The sequence below is a fragment of the Babylonia areolata genome, chromosome 1, assembly GCF_041734735.1.
Source record: "Babylonia areolata isolate BAREFJ2019XMU chromosome 1, ASM4173473v1, whole genome shotgun sequence".
Lineage (NCBI taxonomy): Eukaryota > Metazoa > Mollusca > Gastropoda > Neogastropoda > Buccinidae > Babylonia > Babylonia areolata.
This window is the reverse complement of record NC_134876.1, coordinates 26,879,608-26,902,245: the sequence shown is the minus strand read 5'-3', so window position 1 is coordinate 26,902,245 and position 22,638 is coordinate 26,879,608. Positions and strand designations below refer to the sequence as shown.

General features: G+C 40.5%; 1 protein-coding gene across 12 annotated transcripts in view; it reads left to right on the top strand.

The window, feature by feature from the left end:
• Nucleotides 1–22,638, top strand: part of LOC143281342 (meiosis regulator and mRNA stability factor 1-like) — a 79,034-nt gene that overhangs the window by 5,559 nt on the left and 50,837 nt on the right. For 11 of the 12 annotated variants that reach the window (XR_013055120.1, XR_013055126.1, XR_013055122.1 and 8 more), the window contains 6 exons: nt 1,437–1,640; nt 4,765–4,882; nt 5,340–5,506; nt 6,701–6,867; nt 16,434–16,537; nt 18,165–18,868. Coding sequence is in view for 5 of the 12 variants with exons in the window: in XM_076586580.1 (XP_076442695.1) it covers nt 1,440–1,640; nt 4,765–4,882; nt 5,340–5,506; nt 6,701–6,867; nt 16,434–16,537; nt 18,165–18,868 (1,461 nt within the window). In the remaining 7 variants the exon portion in view is untranslated. The remainder of the gene's footprint in view (nt 1–1,436; nt 1,641–4,764; nt 4,883–5,339; nt 5,507–6,700; nt 6,868–16,433; nt 16,538–18,164; nt 18,869–22,638) is intronic. The other variant, XM_076586586.1, reaches the window with a different exon arrangement.

The following is a 22,638-nucleotide window of genomic DNA, read 5'->3' as shown; positions in this document are numbered from 1 at the left end:
GTATCTATTTTGAATTAATGAAATGACGTTTAAATATTTATAACACAAATGGATATCCTGCATGCTTCTGTTATCATTCAGTAGTATCAATTCTCAAAGCGACTGTGACACGGACAAGGTGTGTAACTTTAACCGTGCACACCATTTACTTCAAATACTAACACATGATTGTTTTATGACAGAAATAGTTCAAATACACAGAAATAAAAGTCTGGTCAAGAAAACAAAAAAAGGAGAGCATTAGTCACTAGTGGAAAGTAACAACCATTTCTGGTTCCAATTGTGACAAAGTACTGGACGTTTCAGCAAAAAACTAACAGGTACCCATCAGATTCAACTTACCTTCATTGTTGGACTTCATTTTGGCAAAGGAAATTACTCCAAATGTTTTGGCGGGGGATAGCATTTCCATTTCCAGTCATTTTCTGGTTTGACATTAAAAAAAAAAAAAATCCAAACAAAGTAGCAAACCTCAGTCTATGACATGTCAACCTTTGGCATAGGCTCATATATATACACACACACACACACACACACACACACACACACACACACACACACACATATACATTATTAAATGCATGTGTATGCAGGGTTGAAGAAACAAATGGAAAAAATTGAAGAACGACATGAAAAATCATTTATAATATATATTAGTTATTATGAATGGTTATCAACTCACTGAATACATGGTGCAGGCTTGACATGAGGCTAGGAGCCCTGTCTGTTTGACACTGTGAGAAACGTTGGACTTGTAGTTCAAAAAGTTGTGCATTGTTGATTGAAGAACATTTTATTTACTTTCTGTATTCTGTCTGCAATAAAACATTAGTGTTGGCTGCTCTGTGACAGGTGTTACAGTAATTATCAGTCTGTGACAGGTGTTACTGTAATTATCACTGTCTGTGACAGGTGTTACAGTAGAGTAATTACCGCTGTCTGTGACAGGTGTTACTTAACATCTTAAGTATTTATCACTGTACCACTTATGAAATAGGTATTACCTAGACCAGTTACAGTACTTATCACTGAAATGTGCAAGATGCAGGGCACAGGGAATGTCACTTGAAGTATTATGATCTTAACTAATCATCGAATGCATGTTGGAGTTGCAGTCCATGAACATAAAGTACAACAAGGATCAAATGACAAACAATGATAGAGATCTAGATTTTATGCAGAACTAACAATGAGTAATATGGGTGTGTTTACATCTGTCATTGTGCAGGAAACTTGGAAAAGTCATGAAATGTGGATTTCTGTGGTGATAGCTTATTTATAGCTATTTTTTATGGGAAATTTTCTTTTTGTCATATTAACTGTTTGAACAATTTTCACTAATGTTCACATATGATTTATCTATTTAGCAATATTTTAGTTGTACCACTGTAGGGCAGATCTCATGTGTGGTGATATTTTGTTGGCTGATGTTCCAGAGTATGGGAGATGAGACTCGAAAGGCCATTGGTTTGTTCTGGGATATAGAGAACTGCCAGGTCCCGCGCTATGTGTCGGCACTATCAGTGGTCCAACGGTTACGGGAACGATTCTTTGAGGGGCTGCGAGAGGCAGAGTTTATGTGTGTATGTGACATCAACAAGGAAAGCAAAAATATAATAGAGGAATTAAACAATGGGCAGGTGAGCGAACCCTGTGTTCTTGTTTGATGTCATGATAATTGTTATGTGTTTGTTTTCATATTATATATATATATATCTCCACAAGTTTAATTTCAGTTAATAACAGTATGATGAGCATGAGAGCTCCACGTTCTTGTTTCTGTTGATATCATGATGATCTGTGTTTGATGATCCAACTTTAGTTTTCGGTTAAATCATTAATTTCATAATAGTTTGAGCTATGTTCTTGTTTCTGTTGATATCATGATCTTTGTTTGTTTTCATATAATTTTTTATATTATTATTTGTACCCAGTTTTGATAAATAACATTATGAATTGTTTTATTTACATGGTATGCTGAAAACTGTCACATCCTGTTTTCCCTGTAGTCTAATATTGTTGTAACAATAATATTGTTTAAATGTTTTATGAGAAATATAGAAGATAGCTGGAAAGACAGCGTTTAAACAAAATACAGCAGAATGCCATTTCATTGTTTTAGTACAACTATAGTTTTACTTTAAGGAAGTTTCAAAGCCTGAGAACTGATCCATGTTCTCCACCACATCTGAAAAAAAAGGTAATGCCTGACAGAACATGCCAGTGGGTATGAAATATCTCAAAAACCTGGTCTTGGCAAAAAATCCTAAAAAACTTCAGACATATTACAGATTTTACCCTTTCTGTCAAGATAACTTGAAAGAGGAGGAGGAATTTTGTTTAATGTCCCGTCACACATATCGGTGATTGAAGACATTTTGTTAAAGTATTTATGAATACATTTGAGTATTGTCAGTTAGAAGGGGTGGGAGATGTGGATGAATGGAGGGTTGGGAGAAACTGGGCTAATGAGGGTAAAAATGTGGGTGAAATTTGGAAGAAAAACAACAACAACAACAACAACAAAACAACTCTAAATACAGTTACAGGAAATTACTTAAAGGACTTCGTAAAAGAGAAGTCGTTAAACTGACAAGCGAAACAACTGATAATGAATGCATAAAGTCAAAAACATCAATGTTCTCAGTCACTTGTGAAGACACACTTTTGTGTACAAAAGGCTTCATCAAACTACAGTGAAAAATTATATGCTCAATTGTCAGGTTATTAAAGCATATGCACTTGACATTAGAACAATACTTGGTCCGTAATGAATTTGATAATAGTCTGAGAGCTAAACTCAGAATTGGTCTGCGAATCGGACCAAAGTCTGAGAGAGTCAACTGATGAGGTTTTAGACTTGAATTCAAGCACCTATAAAAGTCTCTTTCTAGTATATTGCTTATTTCCTTGTATGACAATGGGCAATATACTTTTATACTATCTATATGATTTTTTGCTCCCTTTTGCTGCCCGTCTGCTTGGTCATTATAACGGAATCCGGTGTGGGATGGTATCCAACAAAAATCAACATTCGTACCCTTCACAAATAGGGAGTGCAATAAATACCTAATTTCAAACAATAAATCTTCTCTTTGATTATTCTCAAAATGGAGCAAACTTTTTAAGACAGATTGAGAATCAACACAAAATAGGATATTACTTACTATGATTGGTATATCAACAAGATGATTTAAAGCCATAAGGATGGCCACCAATTCAGCTGTAAAAATTGAATGTCCCTTACCTAAATAATATGATTTTTCTGTTTTTAGGTCAGGAATGACAAAAGCAGATCCTGCACTGCTATCATCCAGGACCGAGCCATCAGTGTAAACTTTTAAATGATAATCAAAATTTTCTTCTAATTCAGTTCTGACAGATGCTGCTATTATATGTGGAGATTCTCCTTTTGTTGTGTCAGAAGCACATATGTTGACGTTTGCTTTTGTTAACTCCCAGGTGGCACCAGAACACGAGGTGCCATATCATGCAATCAATGTCTGAAGAATTTAAAATATCTGACACATATGTGCAAATGGTTTGTAGATTTGAATTATTTTGTGCATTTTTTGGAAAATCAATATCAGACCTAATATTTAATTCCTCAAAATCATCCACTGACCTTGAAAGAGTTGATCTTCGTCAACTCCTCAGTCAATTGTCATCCAGTGACCTTGAAGTGTTTCAGTCTGCTTACAGACAGAAACACAGTACAGAGACAGCCCTCTTACACATGTATATCTGACACATTGTTGTCCTGCACAGACAACAGAGATGTCTCAGTTCTGTGTCTGCTCGATCTCTCTGCAGCCTTCCAGACAATAGATCATGATATTCTTCTCAGCTGTCTTAGTTCATCATACTTTTGGAATCTCTGGCACAGGTCTGGATTGATTTAAATCTTGCCTCTCCAATCACACTCGAAGGTCAAAGGGTGTTCATTTCCAGTTCTCATTTTGATTCCAGACCTCTTCCTGTTCGATATAATGTTCCCCAAGGCTCAGTTCAGGTGCAGTGTTATTTAGCCTGTACACTCACCCACTGTCCAACATCATCAGGCAACATTAGTGTGATTTTCACAAGTTTGCAGATAACGCCCAACTCACTGAAGCTCCTTCCCTGAATTCTTTTGTCCTCCTCTGTAAATAATATAGATACAAATGCATTGTTGCTGTGAATGAGTGGATGCTGACAAACTAGCTTAACTCTCTCCATACGAACGGCGAAAGAGACGATGTAAACAGCATTTCACCCAAGTTACCATCATCAAAATATTGCAAGCAGAAGGCTCTTATACTGAAGAGGTGAATGTTGACAAAGAATACCACAATTCTGACGACGGAAGCTAAAGGTTGGGTCATTGAGACACCCACTGGACATCCGAGGGGTCTGTGTAGAGGAGAAGAGAGGACTGGCCATACTGAGTGAATTAAACTTGATGACCTCAAGACAGAAGCCATATTTATTCTAGGTTCTTAGTATGCTCAAAGTCACATTTCAGACCATATACCCTGACTGACTGCAATGCTGATGTCAGCTTTCAGAATTCTGTCAGAAACCCGGGAGTATTTTTTGATTCAGCTCTTTCCATGCTCGACCATGTCAGTGACTTACGTAAAACTGCAGACTTCAAACTGAGGAAAATCCTTACCATTCAACTGCATCTACCGATTGAAACAACCACTCAGCTTGTTTGTTCCTTGATCCTAAGTCGCATTGACAACTGCAATTCACTGCTTGCTGGTCTGACTGTTTTGACAGGTTAATGTGGTGCACATTAGTGCAACAGCCAAGAATGCAGCAGACGACAAGATCCGTCAGAGTCTGCGGCGGTTTGCTGACACCCATCCACCGGAAACAAAAGTTGTCCTCATCTCAGGTGGGTGGAACTTTATTCCGCTTGGCTTTGCTTCACGTGCTGCTTTCACTCACATAGATCTGTGTCAGCAAGCACCTACCTTCACACACTCAAAACTCATCAGCACATTCATATTGTGTGTACACACATGCTCGCTGTTTAATTGACTCCTGCAGTTATAACAGAATGTCACTACCTCAGTATCACTATCAAACTAATCAAATGTCAAAATAATGCAGATGATGGAATTGTCAGGAAGAAAACAAAACAGACACACAAATTTCTTTAAAAATAAAGCAACATTTTCCACAGAACAACGACTCCTTTCAACAGATGTCTTTTCTCAATTATATGTTCCTAATCACTTAAATCAGTTGATAAGTTTTTATCCTTGATGAAGTCTGCTTGGTAATCAAACATTTTAAAAGTAAAAATAAACCTTTGAGGTTAGTAAACGAGTGAATGTTTTTTTCCCCAGGTGATGTGAACTTTGCAACAGACCTTTCTGATCTGCGTCACCGGAAACACATGTATGTTATTCTGGTGCACGGCAAGCAGGTACATGAAGCACTTGTGAGCTGTGCTCATGAACACTACGTCTATGATGATATCATGGCTGATTTACCTCTGAGAGTGCCCATGAAGGTAAGTGTGTAGGTGTTTTCTGTTTCTTTGATTTTGAATGACAACAGATTATGTGGAATGAACTGTGAGTGTCTGTCACTGTGTGTGTGTGTGTGTGTGTGTGTGTGTGTGTATGTGTGTGCATGTGTGCCTGTCTGTGTTTGTGCTGGGAAAAGGTTTATTGGGGAGTAAGGATGCAAAATCTGTGATTATTAAAATGGGGTGAAAAAAGTAGATAATTGTGAACAAAACTATATTATCAGAAATAACATGAACAATTACTGAAGAATATAACATTCTGCAGACTAAAACTAGTTAAAGAACATGACTTTGGAAAAAGCATGGCATACTGCATTTCTGGCTGGCTGTTTTACTGACATACAAACTTACTAACACAGCTGTTTGTAAAATTATTGATTGTGGGAAGCTTGATATTTATGATAATAGATTACTACTGATAAACAATGATCACATTTTTGTTTTTTTTTTACTTTTTTCTCCGCAAATGGCAAGAATGATACAGACAGGTAGTGTGATTTAGGTTAAAGTGAATCACACAGTAAAAGTTGAAGTACTTCTATAGTAGGAAGACATCAGTCCCTGGCAAATTTCTGTGGAATAATCTACTTTGATAGGAAAACAAAAACACTTACAGGCAGAAAAAAAACACACCCAGAAACTGTTGTTAATCTCTCTCCACGGGAAGAGCAGCCCAAATCGTACATATTATATAGAAACACAACACAATACCAGTAAAAACAGTATGGGGCTGTACTGCTTTGTTTTGAAGCTGGACAGTGTGAAGCTGTGTGAAAAATACTGTTCTTTCATTACATTCAGTTGGTCTGCTCTGTGAAAGACAAAGCACAAAGGTTTCATTGTTTTGTGTATAAATTATGTTAAATTATGTTAACAACACATTCCTCAGTTTTCTCTGATGCCCGTATGTCTCATTATGATTTACTGACACCACAGTCTGTGCAGAACGTACAGCTGATAGTGTGTGGTTACCCAGCTGTCTGTGATGGCTGTTTATTTGATTACTGACACCTCAGTCTGTGCAGAACTTACAGTTGATAGTGCGTGGCTACCCAGCTGTCTGTGACGGCTGTTTATCTGATTACTGACACCTCAGTCTGTGCAGAACTTACAGTTGATAGTGCGTGGTTACCCAGCTGACTGTGTCGACCGTTTATCTGATTACTGACACCACAGTCTGTGCAGAACTTACAGCTGATAGTGCGTGGCTACCCCCCGACAATCGCACTGGACCTGATCAGGAAGCGACTAACGGCTCTGTCCAACAACTGTGGGGGGCGTGTCCACCCAGTCACCAGGGAGGAGGCCTGCATCACCTTCCCCACACAGGATGCACTGCATCGGTATGTCTTCTGGTCATCATAATATTGGTTTGTTTCTCTAGTACATATCTGGTCATCATGACGTTGGTTTGTTTCCATAGTACGTCTTCTGATCATCGTAATATTGATTTTTTTTTCTGTAATACGTGTTCTGGTCATCATGATATTGGTTTGTTTTTATAGACATCTTCTGGTTATCATAACATTGGTTTGTTTCTATAGTATGTCTTCTGGTCATCATAACATTGGTTTGTTTCTATAGTACGTCTTCTGGTCATATAAGATTGGTTTGTTTCTATAGTACGTCTTCTGGTCATCATAATATTGGTTTGTTTCTATCGTACATCTTCTGATCATCATAACATTGGTTTTTTTCTGTAGTACGTCTTCTGATCATCATGACATTGGTTTGGTTTGTTTCTATAGTACGTCTTCTGGTCATCATAATATTGGTTTGGTTTGTTTCAAAAGTATGTCTTCTGGTCATCATAATATTAGTTTGTTTCTGTAGTATGTCTTCTGGTCATCATAATATTGGTTTGTTTCTATAGTACATCTTCTGGTCATCAGAACATTAGGTTTTTTTCTATAGTATGTCTTCTGGTCATCATAACATTGGTATGTTTCTTTTGTACATCTTGTGGTCATCGTAATATCGGTTTGTTTCTATAGTACGTCTCCTGGTCATCATAACATTGGTTTGTTTCTATAATACATCTTCTTGTCCATTTGCGGATCGAAAGGAATAGCATCAATGGCACCACTGACCTGAATTTGGAGTAACAAACCTCTAGAAGTCACAGCAGGAGGCGTAGGAGGTGGTGGGGGTCTGGAGTCGACTAGAGGAAGTGGAAGAGGCAGTGTGGTTGGCGTTGTTGAGAGAGCCAGAAGTAGAGGGCCCGGAGTGTCCGCGAATCGATTGCGATCGCGCCTTAATTTTAGCCCGATAGTCCAGTCGAGCCACATAATTTTGCAACCTGGCTGAAGAATAATTGGACAAAAAACAAGAACACCAAAGAATCGATAGACAGAAATACGAAAAAACTTAGCCGTATGCAGAGCACAGGAACAGGAGTCGAGATGGCTGCCGGAAAAAGAGGGCGCTAGTCAGAGGGGCACAGGGGAGGTTACCTACTTCCGGGAGGTTATCGGCCGTAGCTACTTTCGTTTTCTCCGCATAGGCGGATAGTAGTTTACACAGGACAGGAATGTCAGACCCCTGCCGGAGTCTGCATTAGTGGGTCACGGTAAGTATGTATTTAAACGTAATTTTAGGAAGAAAATTTCCTTTCTGGTCACCATGATATTGGTTTGTTTCTATAGTAAATCTTCTGGTCTTATGATATTAGTTTGTTTCTGTAGTGCATCTTCTGGTCATTATAATATTGGTTTGTTTCTATAGTACATCTTCAGATCATCATGATATTGGTTTGTTTTAATAGTACGTCTTCTGATCATCATAATATTGGTTTGTATCAAATGTACGTCTTCTGATCACTATCATATTATTGGTTTGTTTCTATAGTACGTCTTTTGATCATCATAATATTGGTTTGTTTCTATAGTATGTTTTCTGATCACTATCATATTATTGGTTTGTTTCTATCAGTGCATTTTCTAGTCATCATAATATTGGTTTGTTTCTACAGTATGTCTTCTGATCACTATCATATTATTGGTTTGTTTCTATCAGTACGTCTTCTGATGACCATCATAACATTGGTTTGTTTCTGTAGTACGTCTTCTGATCATCATCATATTATTGGTTTGTTTCCATCAGTACGTCTTCTAATCACCATCATAATATTGGTTTGTTTCTGTCAGTTCGTCTTCTAATCACCATCATAATATTGGTTTGTTTCTGTCAGTACCATACGTCTTCTAATCACCAATATATTATATTAGTTTGTTGCTTCTATGTTTTTTTCTATAAGTGCATCTTGTTATGATCATAATGATAGTTAATTTCTATCATGCCTGTTTGTTTTCTATGAGTGCATCTTATGATCATAATGATAGTTAATTTCTATCGTGCCTTTTTGTTATTTCTATGAGTGCATCTTTTTATGATCATAATTATAATTTATTTCTGTTGTGGCTTTTTTCTGTCAGTGCATCTTAAGGTCTTATGATGATAATGATAGTTAGTTTCTATTACAGTTTCTATTATAATGATAATTTATTTCTATTATACCTTTCATTAACTCTCTTTGAGTCACTCAGGCCACCATTGAACCCAATGAAGAGTTTCTCTGTGAAATGTGTGAATGCAAGAAGGTTAAAATGCAATAATGCTCAAGGCACTTCACATGAGAAAAACGAAACAAACATAAACAATTTACATAAAAATATTAATTCACAAGTAAAACTTTCTTTTAGAACTATCCTATGTGTACAATGTACAGTCACCTTAACTGCATAGTGAAGGCCCCTGTATCATCCACATCATAATTATTATATCCAAGCACCCACACATTTAGTTAGACAAATGTGTGCACACACATGCACACACAGACAATAGACATGCACACACATAAACCCACACACTGCCTGCCTCCTTGTCTGTCTTCTCCTTTCTGTATCCCTCCCTGTCTCCTTGTCTCTCTTCTTCTTTCTGTATCCCTCCCTTCCTCCTCTCTCTTCTCCTTTCTGTATCCCTCATTGTCTCTCTTCTTTCTGTATCCCTCCCTGCCTCCTCTCTCTTCTCCTTTCTGTATCCCTCCCTGTCTCATTGTCTCTCTTCTTTCTGTGTCCCTCCCTGCCTCCTTGTCTCTCTTCTCCTTTCTGTATCTGTCCCTGCTTCCTTGTCTCTCCTTTCTGTATCCCTCCCTGCCTCCTTGTCTCTCTTCTCTTTTCTGTATCCGTCCCTGCCTCCTTGTCTGTCTCCTTTCTGTAAGTGTATCTCTCCCTGCCGCCTCCTCTCTCTTCTTTCTGTATCCCTCCCTGTCTCATTGTCACTCTCCTTTCTGTATCCCTCCCTGCCTCCTTGTCTGTCTTCTTTCTGTATCCCTCCCTGTCTCATTGTCACTCTCCTTTCTGTATCCCTCCCTGCCTCCTTGTCTCTCTTTTTTCTGTATCCTCCTTGTCTCCTGGTCTCTCTTCTTTCTGTATCCCTCCCTGTCTCCTTTTCTCTCTTCTTTCTGTATCCTTCCCTGTCTCCTTTTCTCTCTTCTTTCTGTATCCCTCCCTGCCTCCTTGTCTCTCTTCTTTCTGTATCCCTCCCTGTCTCCTTGTCTCTCTTCTTTCTGTATCCCCCCCTGCCTCCTTGTCTCTCTTCTACTTTGTGTATCCCTCCCTGTCTCCCTGTCTCTCATCTTTCTGTATCCCTCCCTGTCTCCCAGTCTCTCTTCTTTCTAAATCCCTCCCTGTCTCATTGTCTCTCTTCTTTCTGTATCCCTCCCTATCTCCTTGTCTCTCTTCTTTTTGTATCCCCCCTCCCGCTGCCTCCTTTTCTCTCTTCTTCTTTCAGTATCCCTCCCTGTCTCCTTGTCTCTCTTCTCCTTTCTGTATCCCTCCCTGTCTCCTTGTCTCTCTTCTTTCTGTATTCCTCCCTGTCTCCCTGTCTCTCTTCTCCTTTCAGTATCCTTCCCTGTCTCCTTGTCTCTCTTCTCCTTTCTGTATTCATCCCTGTCTCCTTGTCTCTCTTTTTTTCTGTATCCCTCCCACCACCACCCATAGCCCTGTATGAGGTGGGGACAGTGGAGGGGTTGAGGTAAATGGAATCAATGTGAAATAAGAGAGCGCTTTGCAACACACTGAAAAAAACCAAAAGAATAAAAAAACAAAACATTCTACCTATATGTCAGTCTGTCTGTCTATCTGTCTGTATGTCTGTCTATCTATCTATCTATCTATATGCAAACTCAACATAAACAATCATTCTCAACAAGCCAACAAAGGGACACACACAACCACACACACACACATTCTCTCTCTCTTTCTCCCTCTATCTCTCTCTCTCAATCGTGTGGATGTGTCAGGGAGTTGGATGCGGAAAAGGATTTATTTCTGAATTCAAAGATAGACTTATAGCTTCATATAAGCAAGACTGGCATTATGAAATGGAAACAAATGAAAAATACAGTTGGTTCTATCAGTTTAAAAATGTTTTTGGAATAGAAAAATATATCACAGTTGTAACCAACAAGTGGCGTAGAATCAGTTTTGCCAGGTTAAAGTTGAGATCTCTTGGATTATATGCTCATATGTATTGGTTTCAAATTAACCCATCCATATTCTCCCCTTGTCCGATGTGCAGTTTTATAAAGGAGGATGAGTTACATTTCTTGTTTCATTGCAAAGCGTACACTGATATTCATGAAAAATGTACTGTCTTTAAAACATGTTCTGAAAAGAATGAAGATCTGTTCAGTGTACTTAACGTGCATCAGGAAAATTCAATCCAGTCTCTTGCAAAGTATATTGCCGAAGCATATAATCTTCGAAGAAAAAACATCACTCACTGTTGTTCTTTAAGAAACTGACTTTGTAAACTGGATAGTCGAAATTATGTAGATTCCTCATCAATGGATTTCAAAAATGGTATGTTTTGAATAGTCGTTTCATCTTTTTTTTAGAACTATTTTGTTGTTGTTTTGATTGTACCCCCATGTCATTAGGGCTGATAAGCTATTGACATTAAAACAGTTCTGAGTTCTCTCTCTCTCTCTCATTCTTTTTTGCCCCCAAGGGCTGGATGTAAAAAAAAGCAGGTATGCTTACCCCACTACTGTTGTGTAATGAAAATTTGTTTTGTTTTGTTTCTGTTGGAGGAGTGGAATGATAGGGAAAGTAGGGAGGTGATAAATTTTTCTTTTGTTTACAGTTTGCTTCATTAGCTTTAGATCCTCTTTAGGGGATGGGCTGGATTGAAGAAGGAAAAAAAAGCATGCATCTTGTTATTATATTAACCACATTTATTACATTTTTTTTTCTTCTCAGGTCTTGTCTTATAGAATTCAGATTCTACATTCTTACTCCTTTCCACCTCTTATGCTGTTATTGTTTTTGAAGAAAACAACAACAAAAACCAACAAAAACCACAAAAAACTATTAGTCCTTTTCCTTTCTTTTGTTTTAATAAATGAAGAATAAAGGAATAACAAGGGGGATAACTCATTAACCATATAGGTTTCATGATTAGACTGACCTCCCTTGGCTATTGGTTGGGGGGGAGCTGTTACTCACACACAGGACAGGGCAAAGTGACAGGGTGTTGGTGTGTGTGTGAGGGTTGCTCAGGGTGTGCTAAGTGCTCAGCTGTACCAGTTGTCAGCAGTGAGCAGTGTGTCATGTCTGACTGACACCATTGCTGCACTGAGCACCTGTTACTGTGACTGCTGCTGTCTTGTTTGACCAGTCAGTTGGGAAATGTGCACAGTGTTGAAGACACAAGAGTGATTTCTGTTGTTGTTTGGCTACTATTGTGAGAGTGCTGCTGTCCACTGCTGCTGTTAGTCCAGTGCAAGATGGGGGATAGTACTGCTCCAGAAGATAATCCTTTTTACAAGTTGAAGGTTTTGAAGAAGCCTTCTTTTGAGTATGCATCTCAGAGATGTTTTCTGTTTTTCTGTGTGTACTGTGTTGAGAAATGTCTTATTTCCTGCTCTGGTTGCTGTGGTTGTGAAAAAATACCTTCTTTCATTTTTTTTTCTTTTAGGCAGTTGGGTGTTGCTCATCCCATTCAGTTTCATTTATTTTGAGCATTATTTTGTGGTATTGAAGGTGATGGGAAGAGTTGTGGAAGAGTCATGAATGGAGAGTTGTGAAAGCATTGTCTCCTCTTCTGTTTCTCTATGTCCATGTCGATAGACAACTGAAAGCATTCTGCCCCTCTCTCTAATCTCCCTCCATCCCTAGCCTCCTTCCTCTCTGCACCTCTTTTCCCTTTTTGTATCCCAGATTTCTTTCCTATCTCTCTTCTTTCTGTATCCCTCTCTGCCTCCTTGTCTCTCTTCTTTCTGTGTCCCTCCCTGTCTCCTTGTCTCCTCCTTTCTGTATCCCTCCCTGTCTCCTTGTCTCTTCTTTCTGTATCCCTCCCTGTCTCCTTTTCTCTGTTCTTTCTGTATCCCTCCCTGTTTGCTTGTTTCTCTTCTCCTTTCTGTATCCCTCCCTGTCTCCTTGTCTCTCTTCTCTTTTCTGTATCCCTCCCTGTCTCCTTGTCTCTTCTTCCTGTATCCCTCCCTGTCTCCTTGTCTCTCTTCTCCGTTCTGTATCCCTCCCTGTCTCCTCTTTTCTTTCTGTATCCTTTCCTGTCTCCTTGTCTCATCTCCGTTCTGTATCCCTCCCTGTCTCCTCCTCTTTTCTTTCTGTATCCCTCCCTGTCTCCTTGTCTCTCTTCTTTTTGTATCTATCCCAGTCTCCTTGTCTCTGTTCTTTCTGTATCCCTCCCTGTCTCCTCTCTTCTTTCTGTATCCTTCCCTGTCTCCTTGTCTCTCTTCTTTCTGTATCCCTCCATGTCTCCTTGTCTCTTTCCTTTCTGTATCCCTCTTTGCCTCATTGTCTCTCTTCTCCTTTCTGTGTCCCTCCCTGTCTCCTTGTCTCTCTTCTTTCTGTATCCCTCCAAATCTCCTTGTCTCTCTCCTTTCTGTATCCCTCCCTGTCTCCTTGTCTGTTTTTAATTACATGACCAGCATCAACTTACTGATGAATCTGTAATGGCTGATGCGAGATGGGTATTTTCATGGACATGGATTAGATCTTCTTTATTGTGCATTTTTTATCTTCTGCATTTGTAACACTGAAGGGGACAAACACCCAAGGAATAAGACCGAAAAAGATCTCTCTCCTCTCAACACTCACTCACCTCCCATTCCACTCACCAAGACCAAAAATTTACACTTTTTTCATATTTCAGTTAAATTCAGTTTTCTTCTTTTCCACCAAATCCCTGTGCACTTGAAAAATACTAAACAATACAACACACGGTGAGCCACCTGAACGAAGACCTTACACATTGTGTTCTTATAAAACAACACACAGTGAGCCATGAGCGAAGACCTGATATTGTGTTGCTGTTATTAAACACACAGTGAGCCACATGAACGAAGACCTGACATTCTGTTGCTGTTGTTTAAACACACAGTAAGCCACATGAACAAAGTCCTTATATTGTGCTGTTTTTATTAAACAACGCACAGTGAGCCATATGTTTATTAAACAACGCACAGTGAGCCATATGAACGAAGACCTGACATTCTGTTGCTGTTATAAAACAACACACAGTGAGCCACATGAACGAAGTCCTTACATTGTGTTGCTGTTATAAAACAACACACAGTGATGAGTGAGCCACATGAAGTCCTTACATTGTGCTGTTTTTATTAAACACACAGTGAGCCATATGAACGAAGACCTGACATTGTGTTGCTGTTATAAAACAACACACAGTGAGCCACATGAACGAAGACCTGACATTGTGTTGCTGTTATTAAGCAACACACATTGAGCCATATGAATGAAGACCTGACATTGTGTTGCTGTTATTAAGCAACACACAGTGAGCCATATGAATGAAGACCTGACATTGTGTTGCTGTTATTAAACAACACACAGTCAGCCACAGGAACGAAGTCCTTACATTGTGTTGCTGTTATTAAGCAACACACAGTCAGCCACATGAACGAAGACCTGACATTGTGTTGCTGTGGCATGGACCTCTAGAGCATTACACTGTCTTCTGTCTCCGTCTTCTGGTGCCAATTTTGCAGCCCCGTCCTCCCATGGAACATAGTATCGCAGTCCTCTGCTGCAGTCTCCACGCTACAGTCCTCCGCTGTAGCCACGTCTGCTTGTCATCTTTTAAGTATTTGAGTTTCATCGCAGTCTTTTTAAAAAAAAGTTCAAGTGTCTCCATAAAGTGTTCAGCTCCTCATTTCAGCTTTTCACCCTTTTTGCTGGCTTCTTTTTGACTGCCCAGAGCAAAACCTCCAGTCTTTCCGCCTGAAGGGTGTTGGCCAATCAATGTATTGCTCACCCTTATCACATGACTTGATGACTCCAGATGCAGTGTGTGGCTCACAGAATACACAAGACATGTGGTTCATGAAACAGGGAAAAACATGCAGCTCACTAACACGACATGCTGCCAACACACATAGTTGTTACATCATGCATTTACATGCAAAGGGGGTTCAGGCACTAGCAGGTCTGCATTATATTGGCCTGGAAGAAAAAATCTCCACCCTTCACCCACCAGGTGCGTGGAAACCAGAGATCAAACTCTGGAAACTGGGGCGAAAATCCAGTGATGTGACCATTTGGCCACCGCACCTGTGTCTGTCCTTGTCAGTCTGTACTGTGGACACTGATAATGATGGGGACAGCAGGACCAACCACAGACACACACACACACACACACACACACAACACACACACACACACACACACACACACACACACACACACACACACACACACACACACTTTTAGTTATAATGGGATCATTGATGAAAAATAGGACCATTGAGCCTGGTTTTTTTGTTTGTTTGGTAGTTTTTGTTTGTTCTTCTTTATTAATCCAGCCCCCAAATCCCCTGTTTACCTGTCTCTCCCGTTATAAATGATGAAATGATAACCCAGCCCCCAAATCCCCTGTTTACCTGTCTCTCCCGTTACAAATGATGAAATGATAACCCAGCCCCCAAATCCCCTATTTACCTGTCTCTCCCGTTACAAATGATGAAATGATAACCCAGCCCCCAAATCCCATATTTACCTGTCTCTCCCATTACAAATGATGAAATGATGATCCAGCCCCCCCCCACCCCCCCAGTCTCACCTGTTATAGATGATGAAATGATAATTCAGGGGAAGGAGGGTGTGGGAGATGAGGGGGATGAAGAAAGGGGACTGATTTGGGTGTACCCCAGTATCTCTGTCACTCCTAATGTCATTCACTTCTGTGCAGCAAAGTATTGGCTGTAATAGATTTCATTTGTCCTCGCTGAGGCTGGCTGGCTTAAAAAAAAAAAAAAAAAAAAAAAAATTAAGTAAATTTTTTTATTTGACATTTTGAAAATAAATGGTTTCTGTTCCAGTGTTCCACTGCATAGGCATTGTCTCAATGATAAAATGTGTAGGAGATAAATTTTTAAAACCTGATATATCATTTTCTGTCCATATTCGTTGAAAACAGTACAAAAGCAATGATTGACCAGTATCTGAATGTTAACTCCCCCCGTTCCCGACCCCCCCACTCCCCCCCCCACCCCCCCAACCCCAAACTAGTGGATTTGACTAATGGCACTCTCCCACCACCCATTTGAAAAAAAAAAAAAAAAAAAGTAAATGTGCTCGAAAGTAATCCCATCAAATATCAGAAAACCCAATTACAAATGCATACCTGGAAATCAGATTGAAAGAGTGGCATTTTGAACAGTAAGCCTCATTATCTTTTCTAAATAATATATTATCTTTAAAGTTATTTATTTTATCCTTTTTGTGTGTGTGTGTGTGTTTGTTGCTTCTTCTCCACAAAAGTGCTGTGCGAAATTGATGTTTGAGGGTTTTTAGAAAGATACTGGACAGCTCATTGAAGACTTTTATAAAGTTTATACAGAATTTTATTAACTTTTTTTTTTCTCCAGAGCTAAGCGGCGCTTGGAGGGAGAGGATGTGTATGGCCAAAGGATTTCTGTCACCACTGCTGTTGTGGATGATTCTGTCACCGCAAGACTCAGTCCGTCCAAATGTGAGACATGGCAGTGGTTTGACTCTAACCTTCATTCTGTTTACTTCTGATACCTTTTTCTCAACTTGTGGGTGATTGAAGATGTCTGAACATGTTACACAATCCTTGAAAAGCAGCTGTCACTGATTGTAAAGAATTTTCTTACAGGATCATTTTTGCCAGAGGATAACACCCTTGTTGCCATGGGTTCTTTTTTTTTTATGCCAAGTGCTGCACACAGGACCTCAGTTTATCATCTCATCTGAATGACTAGATGCTCTGTTTGATTTTCCAGTCAAACTTGTGTGAGTAGGATTTGAACCCAGACACTCATAGACTCTGTATTAGCAGATGAACGTCAACCATTCTGACAGTTCAGCAGTTATTGTTGACTGAAATTTCACAGCCATGAGCAATTAATTGAAAGTGCTCAGGAAATCCCTGTGGGTTTTAATGGAAATGGATTGTGAGTTTAAAGGTCAGAAGGTATAGAAATTTCATTCAGATTGATCTTAGTTGTGCTTGATTTGTCCTTGTAGGCTAACACTTTCTAAACAGGGAAAAGAGAAGGCATTGTATATGTCCTCATTACTCTGTTTCTTCTCTCAGGTTCTTTGTTTTGTTTTGTTTTTTGTTTATTTGTATACATTGTTTCCTCAGCTTTTGCTTGTTGCATGCAGTGACAATTAGAACATTTTTAATCTCTGAAGCAGGCGTCAGAGTAAGACAACAACATTAGATTACAATAAACTCATCCCTTTGCCATGAGAGAGCATGATTATTGGTTTTACAAGACCATAACCTTACATAAGCATTAATGTTGATGATTTACACAAATCTAGGATAGGCTGTCAAGACCTGATCAGCATGTTGGCTTTATGCAGAGGTCAGCGTCTGCCAAAACCAACCAAAAAACAGTTGATATAGTGTATTATACATATATGGATCAGTCTGCATGCTGTGACCCCTTGAAACTAAAACTCCAAGAACAGTATGTTGAATGTTGTGACTTAAAGCAACACAGTGACAGTATGTTGAATGTTTTGACGTCAACGGCAGCACAGTGACAGTATGTTTGTTGTTGTGATGTCAGACAAAGGCAGCACAGTGACAGTATGTTGAATGTTGTGACGTCAAAGGCAGCACAGTGACAGTGTTTGTTGTTGTGACGTCAGACAAAAGCAGCACAGTGACAGTATGTTGAATGTTATGGCGTCAAAGGCAGCACAGTGACAGTATGTTGAATCTTGTGGCATCAGACAAAGGCAGCACAGTGACCGTATATTTTTTGTGACGTCAGACAAAGGTAGCACAGTGACAGTGTGTTTGTTGTTGTGACGTCAAAGGCAGCACAGTGACAGCATGTTTGTTGTTGTGACGTCAAAGGCAGCACAGTGACAGTGTGTTTGTTTTGATGTCAGAGGCAGCACAGTGACAGTATGTTTGTTGTGACATCAAAAGGCAGCACAGTGACAGTATGAATGTTGTGACATCAAAGGCAGCACAGTGACAGTATGAATGTTATGACATCAGACAAAGGCAGCACAGCGACAGTATGAATGTTGTGACATCAAAGGCAGCACAGTGACAGTATGTTTGTTGTGACGTCAGAGGTAGCACAGTGACATTGTATTTGTTGTGACGCCAGACAAAGGCAGCAGCCAGGGGGACCCACGCAGTCACAGCAGGGACCGCCGGCACCACAGCCCAGCCCCCGGTGCCCCGGGTAGCAGCAGTCCTGTCAAACAGTTCCGACAGAATGCCTTCACCACCAGCTACCCCTCCCACAACTATGGAGCCAACCCCAGCGCCTTCAGCTACTGCAGTCAGCAGAGTGCGTTCCAGGGGGCAGGCATGTTCCCTGCACAGCAGGAGGAGGGCGGGGTGTACGGTTCCAGCTCGGTGCTGGTGAAGAGAGACATGGCAACAGAGCCGCCCGGCCTGACCAAGGGCAAGATCGCCCGCACCACACCTTTGCTGCAGCGCCCCCTGTTCCCACCGGGGGTGGACGGTCAGAAAGGGTTGACGTCAGAGTCGCAGGTCCAGCCCTTCCCGCCCCCCAACCTGTCGGAGCCTCCCCCACCACTGACTGCCTACCATGGGGCCATGCCTCCGACCACAGGGGATGGGGTGGTGCCGGGCACCGTCAACATCTCCAAAACCTACAGCTTTACCTACCAGGCTGTGCAGGCCCCACCCCGCCTCCTCCACCCCCAACCCCTCTACCCCCACCAGCAGTCAGGTCTGCACTCCGCCACCTACAACCCTGGCCCTCGCCAGTCCTCACGCTTCAACTACAACGCTTACAACCGCCCTCGCAGCCAGGGGGCAGGAGGCAACAGCAGTGTGCAGGTGAGGGCTATGTGGCTGTGGCTGTTCCATTTCTCACAGGGATCAGAGTCCACTGTGTTCTACTTTGTGTGATAGTCAGTTGTGTTTTACTTTGTCGTTTGATGGATGAGAGTCAGTTGTATTTTACTTTGATGTATGAGAGTCAGTTGTGTCTATGACATCTGAACAGCAGTGGAGGCATTGACTATGACCATCTGAACAGCAGTGGAGGCAATGACTATGACCATCTGAACAGCAGTGGAGACAATGACTGACCATCTGAACAGCAGTGGAGGCAATGACTGACCATCTGAACAGCAGTGGAGGCAATGACTGACCATCTGAACAGCAGTGGAGGCAATGACTGACCATCTGAACAGCAGTGGAGGCAATGACTGTGACCATCTGAACAGCAGTGGAAGCAATGACTGACCATCTGAACAGCAGTGGAGGCAATGATGATGACCATCTGGGGCCGGTTGCACAACAGGCAGTCAGGTAGCGCAGCCTGACTACCAGCAAATCCGTTAACCAACAGGTAGTTAGCTGTCAGCTGAAGCACGCCACTAACTGCCTCGCACATCTTGAAATAAACTGACAGCTAGTTACCATCAAGGTAGTGCTGTTTGCAGGCAGCAAAGCCATCGGTTATAAATAGATTCGGGCATTCCCTTTTACTCCCCACCTAATTCATTGCAACAGACATGCAGTGACAGTTTCTGATTCTGTTCTGCTCATTCGCACAACCTGAACATGGCCTCAACATGAGATTCCAAGCATGTTCAGAAGAGAAATGTTACATCAGCAGATATTTTAGGTTTATTGTGGAAAGAAATTTTACAATGTACATTCAAAACCACACTGACAAACATGGAAAAGCAGAAGGCGTGGTCAGAGGTGACAGTTGCTATGAATGCTGCGGCCCTGATGAACGTTCAGTCACAGTTGTAAAAGAAAAATGGTCTAAATTCGTATCGGACGCTGCCAGAGCACAGCTACGAGCAAGCCAACACCGACCAACAGGCTCTGGAAAATACATGAATGTCATATTGAAAAAAATGGAAAAAGAGAAACTTGTCAGTGTCTATGTATACTCTTTGAAGTAAATACCACTTCATTAGTTTTGATGGGGGAAAAAAAAAGAGAAACTGCAGGAAGAGATGAAACAAACAGCTGAAATTAGAGGCAGAAAAGGAACAGCTGACACTGAAAACTCAGCGCTGGGGAGGCTTCAAAGTAGACAGGTTTGCACACACCACACTATAAATAAGGTGACAACTGCCTGCTGGTAGTGAGAATAATGGACATGCACATAAATGCATTGAACACACACAGACACACACACACACACACACACACCACAAACAGGTTGCCACATGTCAACAGTTTGTGAGAATGATGTACATATACACAAGTGCATAGTACACACAGACATAAACACACATTCACACACACTGAGTCAACCAATTTACTGCCAGGCATGCGCGCGCGCGCGCGCGCACACACACACACACACACACACACACACACATACACAGTGACTGAGTGACTGATGACTGACTTACTGAGACAATTTATTGTCAGATTAACCTTAGTTTGAGCAACACACACACACACACACACAAACACACACGCACATGCACACACACGTGCACACGTACACACACACACACACACACACACTGACTGATTGACTGACTTACTGAGACCATTTATTGTCAGATTAACCTTAGTTTGAACAACACAACACACACACACACACACACACACACACACACACACACACACACACACACACACACACACACACTCTGACTGACTGACTGACTGAGACTGTTGTCAGATTAACCTAAATTTAGCTGTCACACACACACACACACACACTCTCTCTCTCTCTCTCTCTCTCTCTCTCTCTCTCTCGCTCGCTCGCTGGCTCGTTCTCTTTTTTCTTTCTCCAGCCCTCCGTGAGTAAAGTTGGTAATGGTTTATTTGTTAATTCAAAATTAAATGAAAAAGGTTTTGTTCTTTCAATATTGAATCTTCTCCTTTCCCTTTGTGCTGTGTATTAGTAAATTTGAAGGCGGTCTAGTCACAAATTAGAAATAGAAGAAAAAAGTGTAATGCCTTTGATTGACTGCTTTATTTCAATATTGAGAATACACAAACACAAATATTTCTATTTCTTTTTTCAACCCTGTGTTGATTATTAATGAATTTGGTGATACAAAAGGAAACAAAATGTTATTACACTTGATTGTAATATGTATGTATGTATTCAGTTCAGTTAATTTTATCATTAATTTCTCACAGATAACTTTGGGGTGTAGCATGTATATAAATAATTGCACAGTACACATGTATACAAATCATATGACACCCAGAGCATAAAAAAGTGCCAAATATAAAACTACTCCCCCACCCCCCACCCCCTGACCCCATACTCTGTTGTTTCATAAAATCCTACAGTAAATTTTATATCATTCATAGAATGTTCCATCAAAAATACACATGATAGACAGATATCACATATATCTTCTCATAAAGTCTGTGTTGTTGTTAGTAAATTTGGTCAGTTTGTCATAAATTAAAAGGGAAAGACATGTTAATGTTTTGTGTCAATACATTGAGTATATTTTTATCTTCCTCTTTGTTTTTTTTTTTTTTGTTTTTTTGTTTTTTTTAATGAGTAAGTTTGGTGATGATGTGATGGTTTGGTCATTAATTATAGATAGCAGAATGAGTATTAATACCTTTGATTGAATGTATCATTTCAGTATTGAGATTGTATAATATGAATATCAGATACTATGTTGTGTGTGTGTGTGTGTGTGTTAGAACTCACCTTCATTAAGTCAGAATCAGTTGAAAATATCCTTTCGAACAGCCAGTGTTCATTGTGAAATGGTGCCTGAATCCGTGTTTGTGCTCCATCAACACATCCCAACACATTCAGCAAACCTGGGGTTGACTGACATACATGAATGCACACTTCTGTCGGGTCGCGTACTTTCGACTTGAAAAACAAACATGTTGTCTTGCTCTCATGCACAACACATCCGTCACATGGTGAACTGCTGTTCTCGATTCACTTGGCATGTCCACTGTGTTCTGTTTAATGATGTTTTGGAAATTTTCCATCGCATAAAAACGTAATGCGAGCAAGTCGGTATACTTGCATCCCACGTCCGGCGACATGGAGCTCTTTCTGTTGTAGCGGAACGCCAAATCGTTTCTTACAAAGTTCACACTTTCTGCTCGTCGAATACGGAAATGTTGATAAAGTTCAACATCGTCATAATGATCATAAAAGATTGAAACGTTCTCTGTTCAAACACTATCTCTGTAGACGTTACTGTCGGAAAATTTCAGTTGGTGAATTGACACTGCCGCCATTGTCTTGCTTTCACTGTCCACTATGAGTTTTAGAGCTGCTCCGCGAACCTGTAAAGTTTCATCACTAAACTGACAGGTAGTGAAAATTGAGCTTGTGCAACGCAAGTTTAGCTGGCTTGCCGCAAAACGACCAATTTTAGCAGTAGGTTAGGGTTTTACTGGACAGGTAACCGCTAACGGCAGTTGTGCAACCAGGCCCTGAACAGCAAATGACTATGACCATCTGAATAGCAGTGGAGGCAACTGCTGTCCCGTCTATCTGGGCTACAATTTGATAAAAGTAGAAAGCGTCTTATAAAAGATACATCCACACACTTCAGCCAAGAGGGGTTTAGAATAGTCAGTGTTGGAATGGTCCCCAAAAGTGAACTAGCTTCCAGGGCTGCAGCACTAAGAGC